Source organism: Papio anubis, chromosome 10 (assembly GCF_008728515.1).
Source record: "Papio anubis isolate 15944 chromosome 10, Panubis1.0, whole genome shotgun sequence".
NCBI classification, from domain to species: domain Eukaryota; kingdom Metazoa; phylum Chordata; class Mammalia; order Primates; family Cercopithecidae; genus Papio; species Papio anubis.
In genome coordinates this window covers 57,772,073-57,784,913 of record NC_044985.1, presented here as the reverse complement: position 1 = coordinate 57,784,913, position 12,841 = coordinate 57,772,073, and the positions used below count along the sequence as shown (strand labels likewise).

General features: G+C 36.0%; 1 protein-coding gene across 1 annotated transcript in view; it reads left to right on the top strand.

Moving 5' to 3' along the window:
• The window catches only part of OLA1 (Obg like ATPase 1), a 170,365-nt gene that overhangs the window by 153,778 nt on the left and 3,746 nt on the right, over positions 1-12,841 (top strand). The window contains exons 8-10 of the mRNA XM_003907627.3: positions 9,637-9,777; positions 10,454-10,550; positions 12,619-12,741. Of these exons, the coding sequence (XP_003907676.1) occupies positions 9,637-9,777; positions 10,454-10,550; positions 12,619-12,741 (361 nt within the window). The remainder of the gene's footprint in view (positions 1-9,636; positions 9,778-10,453; positions 10,551-12,618; positions 12,742-12,841) is intronic.

Here is a 12,841-nt window from a genome sequence, read left to right as displayed (position 1 = left end):
CGGCCTCCCAAAGTGCTGGGATTACAGGCACGAGCCACCGCACCCGGCCATTATTTTTAAAAAGATGTTGAAAAGTAAAATTTAAGCAGAAATCTGAATGAAGTACCTGAAGATTTCAGCACTTGTACTTGTTTAATTTCTGGCATATGCCATAAAGTTACAGAATTTTCCATCTGAAAGAGATAATTTAACCAGTGAACTTTAGAGTCGTTAAAAACAACAGATAAAACAGATGATGACAGATAAAATCTTCAGATAAAATCTTATGCAGAAGCCCGTCATATAAAAATGTAGCATTTCTGGTTGAAATGCAAGAGTGGAAAATCCAAAACCTCACTGTCCCTTCTTCCCTTGTTCTTCCTACCCTTTCTCTTCCTTCCACGTTGGGAAATCCTTTTACAGAACTCGGAAGAGGTTGAAAACTACTTGTCTAGATCAGTTTGCAGATGAGTATATTAAAGCTAAGAGATGTTAAGTAACCACCTGGAGTCACTCAGCTAGGTATTAGCTGAAACTCTTTCCCCCTTATTATCTATTTAGAAAATATTTGAGCATCCACTATGTGCCAGGCATTGTGCTAGGAGGTTTCTGTGGATATAATGGGGAGTAAAGCCACAGTCCCTGACCTCAGGAAATGTTTTTCTATAGTATGAAGATATAAACAGAAAACTATATGCAATATTATAGTATACAGTGGAATGTGGTGATAGCTGTGGCCCACATGGGAGCTCAGGGAAGGCTCTAGAGGAGATTCTTATCTTAAAGAACAAATTAGAGTTAGACCAGTTAAGAGGAGCTACAGTCATATACCTACATGACGATAACCCTAAGATGTCATCATTATCAGTATCGGGATTCCTTCAGCTACAAATATTATAATCCCAGTACCTAAGACCCAAGGTAGTTTGTCTCCTCGGTTGGTTAATTAAATGTTCCTATGATTTCAAGAACAAGGGTTTTCCCATCTTTCCCCACTTCCCTTCTTACGGTCACAAAATGGACACAGAGTGCCAATCCAAAATGGTCTCCGCCAGAGAGGCTCTTCTTTTCTCTCTTTAAGAGGCAGAGGAGCCTTTTGGAGCTTTTTCCTGAAGTCCCTTAGCAGATCTTCCCACAAACTCCATTGGCTCTTTTGATTAGAACTCGTTCACATGCCCCCTCAAACCGTTTGCCAGCTGGAGAATGGGGAACTATGATTAACTCAAACTAATTAGAATTTACCCTAATATTTTCTTTCCACCTGTTTATTCATTGCAAAGAACTTTTTTTAAGTGGAGCCTTTTTGCTAAACATTCAAATTTGCTTTGCAGGTTGCCTGCTTGTTGTAACACTCGTCATTTCAATTTTGGGGTAGTCTTCCATTTATCGCTAGAATCAGAAAGCGTGTTAATCCTCAGAACAGAAAGTCTGAAATCCAATTTTTTTATGCTGCAAAAGAAATGGCCATTTCTTTAGAATTTATTTTCTTACACATACACAGACACGTGCTGCCTTATTATAGTGACTAAAATGAGTGGGGTTTTTTAGCCAGTAGTTCTGTGAGGTTCTCATAGGGAACAATTTGTGGTAATATATCTTTCACTTGATGTAAATTTAGATTTCACAGTCCTCTGTCCTGGAATCACTTCTTATATTCTCAATCTAGACTCCAAAGCTAACTTACTACAGATGTTTTTCCAGGTATTGAGGCTTATTAGGATAAGAAATGCATAATTATGTCTTTTTTTTTTTTTTTTTTTTTTTTTTTTGAGACAGGGTCTCGCCCTGTCACAAAGGCTGGAGTGCAGTAGCATGATCTCAACTCACTGCAACCTTCTCCTCCTGGGATGAAGCGATCCTCCCACCTCAGCCTTCTGAGTAGCTGGGACTACAGGCATGGGCCACCACGCCTGGATAATTTTTGTATTTTTTGTAGGAATGTCATTTCACCATGTTGCCCAGGCTGGTCTCAAACTCAAGAGCTCAAGTAATCCCCTCACCTCGGCCTCCCAAAGTCCTGGGATTACAGGCATGAGCCACTGCACCCAGCCAATAATTATGTCTTACAAAGTAAGACACTGTTGACCATAATAATGTGAATCTGAGACTTCTTTGACATTGCAGAGGCTTCAGAGCAAACATTTTCCTTATACTTCCTGAAATTCTGGTGACATTTCCTTTTCTGGTTTTGAACCTAGGAAATAGAAGCAGGAATTTTCCTATCATTCTCACTGTTCTCTGCTATCAGCAGTATAGGTAGTCATTATCCGCCTCTAGTTTATCAGTTGGTCTGCATAGTTATCTCAGCTATTTTCGTGCTTTCAGTTCGTGTGTGTTTATTTTCAAAGTCCTTTAGTTCAGTGCTTCTGAAGGTTTAACATGCATATGAATCACCCAGGGAGCTTGTTAAAGTGCAGATTCTGATCTGAGGTGGGGTTCAAGATTCTGCATTTCTTTTTATTCTTTTTTCTTTTCTTTTTTATGGGATCTCACTCATTTGGCCAAGCAGGATCATAGCTCACTGTAGCCTCCAACTCCTGGGCTCAAGGGATCCTGCTGCCTCAGCCTTCTAAGTAGCTAGTACTACATGTGGGAACCACCATGACCAGCTGAGATTCCTGCATTTCTATCACACACTCAAATGATACAATCAAAGTTGCAATTATGTTATTCTGTACAACTCCATAAGGTCAGACAAGAACATTGAAACTTGAAGTCTCTTACATGTATGGAAGATGGAGCTTTATTTATTTATTTGTTTATTTATTTATTTATTTTTGGAAATAATAAATTATTTATTATTTGTTATTGACACTCTGTCATCCAGGCTGGAGTATGATTGTGCTCTTATAGCTCACTGTAGCCTTGAACTCCTGGGCTCAAGCAGTCCTCCTGCCTCAGCCTCTCAAAGTGCTGGGATTACAGGCATGAGCGACCAAGCCCGGCCTTAGCTCTCTTTGAGAAGAGGGATTAGGCTTTCAAACATTAGTCAGTTAAACTAGAATTTACTTTCTTAATATTTCTTCTTTCTCCTTCTTGTTTTCATCACAGACTTCCTTAATAACCTCCATTCAGAAAATGTTTATAAGCAGAAATAAAAGTAAAGATGTATTGAATTTTAATAATTTTATTCAAAGAATTTTGAAGAGTTTAGAATTTTGGAATTTTGACTTTGAAAAAATATTATTTATGACATATTTTAGTTTGTATATTGTTTGTGGTATTGATTTCAGTGCGGGTTATAAACCTGCTATAACAGGTTTACAGGTTAATACTGTAAACTGACATTAATTTATAATAATCATATTTGGAAAGTGGTAAAGAGGACTCTGATATCTTGAAATCATGCTTTGGGACACTGAGCAGTTGTAATAGAAATGAGTATAAACCTTCAAGGGAAAAAAGTAGAAATGATGTCAGTGTTTAACAGAATCCCCTGGATTAATGGTACATCCATCCCACAGACAATATGAGGGGAGCTAGCTTAGTAAAAGCCAAGTCCTTAATGACTGAATGATACTAAATTACTTAATTAACCAGCCCTGGAGCCTCTTTTGTGTAAGTTGTATCATTTTGTGTATATTGAGATGTGGTTCTTGCCACCAGTTATATTCAATTAGCAAAGCAAGATATCACTGTTGATTTATTTTTAAAGTGAAGATGTAAGTTCAAACAAGTAATTATATAAGGTATTTGTAAAGGTCTAATAATACCATATGTACATTTAAAAAATATTTTAAGTATACTTTGATATAAAAAAATCAGATTTGAGAACATCCTAATATATATCAACAAAGATGCCATAAATGGTAATATAACTTGATTTTGTTGTTGGATTGACCCATCTTTAAAGGATTTTCAGAAATTGTCATCAGAATTTGAGTGGCTAGACGTAGTTGAAAAGTTAGAAAGGCCTGAGGTGGGGAAAATAATACGATAAGTTTCTTATTAACGTATGCTAGAGAAAACTATTTCAGGGTTGTGTTTTAAGTTGCAAGAATTTGGTTTTGGATTTTATGCAAAATATCAAATAGCACTATTGGGATTTCTCTGTTCCCTTTATAATGCATGTGAAAATAATATGTCTGTATACCATATGTTTGAGTCAAAGTGTAAAATCTATTTTTTACTAGGGGGGTGTGGTCAAAAAAAGTTTGAAAGCTATTGTATTAGAACATTATAGAATGGACATTTAACTGTAGTATGAAGTGCCTCCTGTTAAGATGGTGAACTGGGCCAATACAGGAAGCTTCCTTCCTTCTTGTTCCTAATATGTAGAAACACCAGATACAATAACCAGCAAAAACTGGTATTGATGATGGTGTGGTAATTTTAGAATATACAATAGGGGCCGAGCACGGTGGCTCACACCTGCAATCCCAGCACTGCTCACGCCTGCAATTCCAGCACTTTGGGAGGCCGAGGCGGGTGGATCACCTGAGGTCAAGAGATCGAGACCATCTTGACCAACATGGTGAAATCCCATCTCTACTAAAAACACAAAAATTGTCTGGGCGTGGTGGTGGGCGCCTGTAATCCCAGCTACTTGGGGGGCTAGGACAGGAGAATCACTAGAACCTGGGAGGCAGAGGTTGCAGTGAGCCAAGATCACACCACTGTACACCAGCCTGGCGACAGAGCAAGACTCCATCTCAAAAAAAAAAAAAAAGAAAGAAAGAAAAAAGAATATACAATAGGACTTGAAAGCAAGAAAAGGACTCTCTAGGTGCTAAAAATAAGGAAACTCAGTAACAGTAAAGAATGAAGTTGACAGTGCATGGCCTTCAGAGAAAACTGAGCTAATATAGCAGCTCCCCCTTATCTGCAGTTTTGCTTTCTGTCATTTTAGTTCCCACTGTCAACCAGTCTGAAAATACTAAGTGGGCAAAAATAAACAATATCTAAGTGTTAAATTACACACCGTTCTGAGTAGTTTGATGAAATCCTGAACCACCATCCCCGAATGTGAATTGTACCTTTGTCTAGCATATCCACACTGTGGGTGCGACCTGCCCTGTTAGTCACTTAGTAGCCATCTTGGTTATCCAGACTGTCAAGGTATCATGGTGCTCGTGTTCAAGTATCCCTTAATTTACTTAATAATGGCCCCAAAGGCATTATTAAGTGTATGATGCTGGCAATTTGGATATGCCAAAGAGAAGCCATAAAGTGCTTCCTTTAAGTGAAAAGCTGGAGAGTTTTCAGCTTCAGGAAAAAACATAATATATATAGGGTTTGGTACTGAGGGTTTAGGTATCCACTGAAGATCTTGAAACATATCCCCACTGGAAAAATGGGGGCTACTGTATGTGGTTTAGAGGCTTTCGTGTCCACATAGGAATAAGAGTCAAGGAACAGTTTCCGGGCTATAGATAACTGGAGTGAGGCCCACTCATAAAGCCCAGAAGAAGCTGTCATTTCCATTACCAGATACTAGAAAAATACCCCTCACTGCTTCCAAACAAGGGAGGAAACTGTTATTCTCAGGAAATTAGAAACTGAGACTGCACTGTAAGAAGCATTACCCATAACCTAGTGCAGAAACACTAAGCCTAAAAACATGAATAAAACTTCCCTGGATCCCAGGACCCTCCATAGATCTCTCCCTAGAAGAAGTAACCACAAGACTACCCCACAGATATATCTCAATCCTGGGGACCACCAGACTCCCTTGGAACATAACTGCAGCTGCCAAAATGACCACACATACACAAATATAGCACATAGGCAGGAACCAACTGTCCTGAAAGATCGTTAGCAGATGACAAATGGGGAAAGGGGGATTTGAGAGGGGAGTTACACTCAAGAAACTGTAAGTCAAAGCAGTCTGAAAAGAACTTGCAAATTAATGTTGAAAGGGACAAAGAACTTATTAAACAAGTGTAAAATATTACCCAGTTAAAGCAAGTGGATTTGGAAGAAACAAATAGAATGTTTAGTAATAAAATTCATATCTGGGGAAAGAAATATAAACAATGTAAACTAACCCTGGGAAAATCAAAGTTTGGGATCTGGAATTTTAAGACTGGCCAAGAAAGTCAGATTACAAGGCTAAAAGTAAATTTGAGACATGATCTTCTGGAAATTTGATATTAACTTAATACTAATGGTCTCATTCTGCCAAAGAATCTATAGACCAGTGGTCCCCGACCTTGTTGGCACCAGGGACTGGTTTCATGGAAGACAATTTTTCCATGGGTGGGTGATGGGGAGTGGTTATGGGATGAAACTGTTCCACCTCAGATCATCAGGCATTAGATTCTCGTAAGGAGCACACAACCTAGATCCCTCGCATATGCAATTCACAATAGGGTTTGGGCTCCTATGAGAATCTAATGCTGTTGCTGATCTGACAGGAGGCGGGGCTCAAGTGGTAATGCTCGGTCCCCACTCACCTCCTGCTGTGCAGCCTGATTGCTAAGAGGCCACCGACTGGTACCAGTCCACGGTCTAGGGGTTGAGGACTCCTGCTGTAGACTACAGCCTGCCAGTGTATCTCAAAGTATCATCCTTTTTGTCTTAAAACTAGTTGTCCCTTCTTTGTCCCCTTGCTGTGGAATCACTACTGGGGAGAAAAATACAACTAATGGCATTTCCACTTTCCATTTGTTACTCCTAAGACTTTGAGGAAATCAAATGTGGCTTTTGCTGCTTATGGGGAAGGATGGATCCCTTTGCAGTAATCTGCTCAGTCAGATTTGCAAAATGAAGTCTATGTAAGGCTTTACAGTTTAACTCTTTAGGAGTCTACTGTCTTTACTGTTCCTTGTCCTCCTACCCGCCATATAATTTGATATTCTTTGACAATATCATCATTATTATTTTGGTCACTAGCAATTGGATGACTTGCTTTAGACATTTGCTAACATTTGTACATAGAGATTATTATTCAGGCACTTCAACAGAATGGCTTGGAATTTTTTTTTAGTAGTGGTACTGAGCTCAACTTTAATTTTCTATATCCCTCATGTGCCAATAGCACACATTTTTGAGATGACTGGCTATAGTTTGGGGTATGGTTTGTAGCAAGAGAATAGACATTTTTCTGCAAAAGGTAACTGGTCCCCATGGGGTTCAGACTTGTGATCTTGGCCTCATTATCACACTTTTGTAACCATCAGACCTAATAGATATACCACATATATTTCAGTCTATAATCTTGAAATCAAATAATATTGTTAATTGCCCTAGGTTTATTTTATAGATGTAATTAAAAATTACTTTGGGACATTTCCCACTTTTGTTTGATAGTAAAAGTCACAAAAGTAAAGCAGACAGCCAAAGAACCTCACTCACTTTTCATCTTCCCTGTGTTTTCTATGACAGTGAAAGTCACAAAAGTGAAGCTGGCAGGCAAAGAGCCTAACTCACTTTACGGGAGAGTGCTACGGTACCTTTTTCTTTTAGTGAGGCTATAGCAGGTCTGATGTCAGTCACTTTAGAGACCTTTAGACCTCAGTGCTCATTTACTGCTAAAATGTACCAGCTCTGCTTCTGCATTATGAAGATCATCTGTCAACACTTTGAGATATTCTCCTTTGTTATTAAGCTTGTGATGCTCTACACTGTCAGGTTTTTTGCCAATTATAGTTAAGGTACAATAGTGTATTCACCAGATCAAAGTCTCACATTGGCGGTAGAGGAATGATTTGTAAGTCTTTATTCATTTGAATTGTACAATAGAACACCTGAGGAATGCAAATAATCCCTCTGAGAACTCTGCAGGAAAGGCTGCTAAAATGACAGGGTAGGACTATTGTTATTCTGAATTGATGTGTTAGCTAAAGTAATTATTTCTTATCTTGTTGTTTCATAACAGTTCTAGTTTTATTAGTTCTGTTGTCCATATTTATGAAATAAACTGTGTATGATATTTTTATATTATCCTTTTACATGGGCTTGTTTTATTTCACTTTCATTGAATCTATTTGGTATGTGATCTGCTTTTTAAAAATTACATATTTGATTTTAACTTGTATACTAAAAGTATGTTACTAAACCATTGATGATAACATTTGAATATAGAGTTTTGTTGAAATAGTGTAAGTCTGTGAAGTAACTTAGAATACCATAATATTATCAGAGACAGAAGCACCAATTTCAATCCCCCCTCCTTTTTTTAACCTGTCCTTCATAATTTTGGATAAGAAAACATCTAGTTTGAATTTTATTTTAAAGGCAATGTACTTTTTTTCAAAACAAATTGTAGGGCTTGGTCCATTTTTTAGGATATGAACAAAAGAAAAAATACTATTATGAAGATTCAAAACCACAAATAACATATTAAATAAGTAGTTGCCTTTGTATAACAAACATATACAAACTCTTGTGTGATTGTTTTTCATTCCTTTTTCCCATCCTAAATCCCGCTCAATGGGCCATAGTCTTAATTTTTCTAAGAACTCTGCTCCCCTGCCATTGATGGATTTGTGATTTACTTCTTGTTTTTCTTTTCCCCTAAAGTGGCATTTACATTAATTACTTAAAGGACTTCTGCCACAGCATTTTGCCATAATAACTATTAAAACCTTTGTCTAAATATAGCAGGCTAGTAGAATTATGTAAGACTATAGCATAATTTTATAAAAATTTTAATGGAATATATAGTCTTACACTAAACTCAGTTCCAAATTCATAGGAATATATGCTATGATTATCTGAGAAGGAAAATTAATAATAGTAACTACTGTTAATTTTTTACTATTTGCAGGCTTTTCTAGGTTCCTTACAATATAATATGTACTATTATTATCTCTGTTTTTACAAGTGAGGAAACTGAGGCTTAAAAACGTTCAGTAACCTGCCCAGTAATAAAAAGCTAGGAAAGTGTGAGACTCTGAACCTAATTAATACATTCACTACACTTATTTCATTTATGTTCTAATTACTACTTTGCCAAATACTCCATGCTTTGGAAGGAAAAAAAAATGACTCAATAATGTCTTTTCAGGTAACCACTAGGATCAGTTTCCTAACTGATCTGGCTTTCCAAATCCTTTGTGATTAAAGGAATTTCTTTCCTCTGCAGTTCTATTATTCTTGTTCTCACAAAAGTCAGGTTCGTAAGAGCTGCGTACGTGATCAACTATATTTGTAAATCTGTATTTCTGCACGTGCTTGTTTTGGCTAGCAAAAATCTTCCTCAAAACCAGTGACCACTGTGAGTTCTGTTAGTCCATGAAGGAACTAAACCAGATATATGGGCGGAACAAATTATTTATTTGTGAAGGGCTCTTCAGAATTAGCTGGTATTTTTAGGTATGATTCCTACACAAACAGAACTTTATGTCTCCTCTTTTTAAAAATTTACTTTGTAAAGTAAGGAAAACAAAAAATTATAAAATGGAAGCTTTATTCAAGGGTACAGGTGTTAATGCTGAACAATTTTAGTGTAACTAAAAAAAGTTTTTAAATATTTGTATAATAGTTCCCATAGATAATGTGCTAAAGTAAAACTAGGTTACAGTAAAATATTATGGCGTATACCTGAAGCAGTTGCTGCCTGTTAATGCCTTGACCTTGGAAAGCTATACACAAAAAGATGGCATCATAAAACCGTGCAATTCTTATGAATATGTATGTGCTACTTGATAATAATGAATGTGGTACAGTCATGCATGCACTACAAGATAATGTTGTGCCCTTTTTTGTCTACAGGTTGATAAAAATTAAAGAGTGGGTGGACAAGTATGACCCAGGTGCCTTGGTCATTCCTTTTAGTGGGGCCTTGGAACTCAAGTTGCAAGAATTGAGTGCTGAGGAGAGACAGAAGTATCTGGAAGCGAACATGACACAAAGGTTAATTAGCATTCATTTTCCCTACACTTTATTATCAACTATTTCCTTGCAGTAATTTAATTGCTTGCGCTGATAGAATAATAAATGACAGAGTAATTACCATTATAAAGAGGGAATCTTCTCCTTTCTTTACCATGAGACAGAGTGAAAAGATTTATTTTAAATTAAGTTTTTAACTGTCATCTGTCATCTCCGTACAGTGTTTTAATTATAACATAGGTATTAGTTATGTATATTTTTGAGAAGGAATGATCGCCAAAACTCTTTCGTCATATTCAGTGGGGGAGGGGAAAGGGTGAATCAGTTGCCGTAATTTTTTCTGAGTAACAGTAATACATTGTTTAAATATCAGATTTCAATCAAATAATTTTGCTTTTGTGGCCCCGGTCCTGGAAATAATTAATTTTGGATGAAAATTGTCATAATTTTTCTTTTTTTAAATAGTAGACAATTCAAAATAATATCTTCAGGCTAAGACAATTAAAATCAATTTTAGAAGAGAGGTTTTTAAAAATAGTTACTTGCTTTCTGACCTCTTCAAGTGTATTATGTAAGATGAGTGGTCATTTACTAATATCTTTAACATTTTCTGCTTGAAATGAGTAATTTTAGCTCTATACCAATTTCTGGCACAATCAACTTATGTGTTGGGTGAATTTGTTTCATTTGATTTCAGTGCTTTGCCAAAGATCATTAAGGCTGGGTTTGCAGCACTCCAACTAGAATACTTTTTCACTGCAGGCCCAGATGAAGTGCGTGCATGGACCATCAGGGTAAGATTCATACTTATTCATCAGCTATATCCAGTTCCACACTATTGAATTCAGATTGATATCACTGACTTTGAAGTTTGTCATGGTGGCGGTTAGCTAGTCATTACAGATGAGGTTTTTGTCCAGGATAACTTTAATTATTTGTGAGCTGCTGAACAGTGAAAGTGGAGCGGCATTGATTGAGGCAGGTAACAATTGATTCTGCCTATTACATAGTCTGAATTTCTTCATCCTGTAGAATCTGTCTACCCTCCTCCTGTGGTCAGAGATAAGACGCACCAGTATTGTGCTTGCTTAATCTGTGTGACTGGGTTTGTCTGCAGTGAAATTGATGTTGCTTTTCATTTTGTATTCACTAAGTTTGTTTGGGTTGCGGGTGGTTCTTTCCTCCTTTGCTTTGCTCGGATTACATTTTCAGCAATAAAAGCAATATGACATCATTATGCTCTTCATAGATACACAGTTGGGCTCAAAAAGCTAAACTCGATGTGTAATAATTCATGCCTTTTTAAATTTGAATTCATAGAAGTAATGTTTATTTTTAGTGTTGTATGTTCAGTCTTACTTCTTTAAAAATGTGATATGTATTTTAAAAATTGATGTATACTGAATACGACCAGAGAGAATGACTAATTTATTCCCAGAGGACAATAGAAACTGAACTGTAATGGTTTGCTTTTAAATTTAAATATATTGTAACATAGTAGTTACTATTGAAAAATATTTTGAAATATATGTAATCCTAAATAGTATGTTACAGAATATAAAAATAATACCAGAACTTTTAGAAATAGTGTCTTATTCAGTCTTTTATTATGCTTTTTAAATATATGCTACACGATAAATTTTAGTGGTGCTTTGATTCCTGTTTTCAGTGACTACTGTAATTTATTGTTACATGTATTTTGATTTAATATGGATAGAAACATGGAGGCAGTTCAACATAATGTTAAATGCCTTGTGTGAATGTGAGATTTACTTTTCTTTTATCTCCTCTCCCCTTTGTAAAAAAAATGTTTGATTGACTTCTAACCAAGGTCCTTTTATATAGATTTAAAAAATAATGTCAAAGCAAATCCAAGTTGGTAAACAAATTGCCAGGATTTATTTTTACTATATATTTTAAAGATGTATTTTAAAGCCTTAAAACTTTCTAACTTAAGTATGTGGAGGTAGCAAAGATTGCATGTTCTGGGCTTGAAAACGTAAAAGCTGGTTTATCTTAAGACTGATTGTAAGTATCCATGATTTAATGTGCTAAGATATTTAGTCAGGTAAGCATCAGTGAGTAGCCATATTAACCCAATACATCTTTTATTGTAAAAACTGTGCTTTCTAGTGTCAGACTCCTTATCACTTTAACATGCTTTATTAAGCAGCCTTTAGGTCACCGTTATTTCTCAAATTTCTTTCCATGGTTATGTGTGTGTGGAATATATATCCTTGTAATATAACATATGGGGTAATTATAAGACATTTCTCTTCCTATATCAACTTGAATTTCCTTCATGATGGTTAGAGGCAGTGAATATTATGCAAAATGTTCAAAGATTTTATTATCGAAATTTTTTGAGAGTTTCACAATTATTTGCTGAATGTAGATTTCCAACATGATTTGCTGGAAATGCCTTTAAAATGCCCCTTTGTATATTGATTTTTATATGTTCTTTAGATGAGCTGAAATTTTGAGAGCTTTTTATCTTTTTAAAACCTTTGATAATTCAGCTTGAAAGTTACTTAAAAATCTATTTTTTTCCACTGTGAAGAATAGAAAATCGAAATGAAACCTACACCAAAACCAGACCACTGCTTCTAAATCAATAAAACAGTGGATGACTGTTAGGAAAAACAAAGCTACGCTTCTTTAATATCTACTGATCTATCTGTGCTAAATCTGCTGCATAGATACTACCCAGTGTTGAAAATGTACTAATTGTATACCTGACATCTTAACAGATATTCAACCAAGTTCTGGTTGAGCCCAACTGCTGATCAGAGAAAAGAAACTCTGTGCTTACAATCCATCATCTTAAATGCAATTAGTTTTCTCTGGTCTTTCTTTTCAAAGAAAGGGACTAAGGCTCCTCAGGCTGCAGGAAAGATTCACACAGATTTTGAAAAGGGATTCATTATGGCTGAAGTAATGAAATACGAAGATTTTAAAGAGGAAGGTTCTGAAAATGCAGTCAAGGTAAAGAATTATTTTTATTTTTGTATTTCATGATGTTTCCACTGATGTGGTTATTCATGATAAAAATGAATGATAATTATCTTTTAAACTGAGTGTAGTC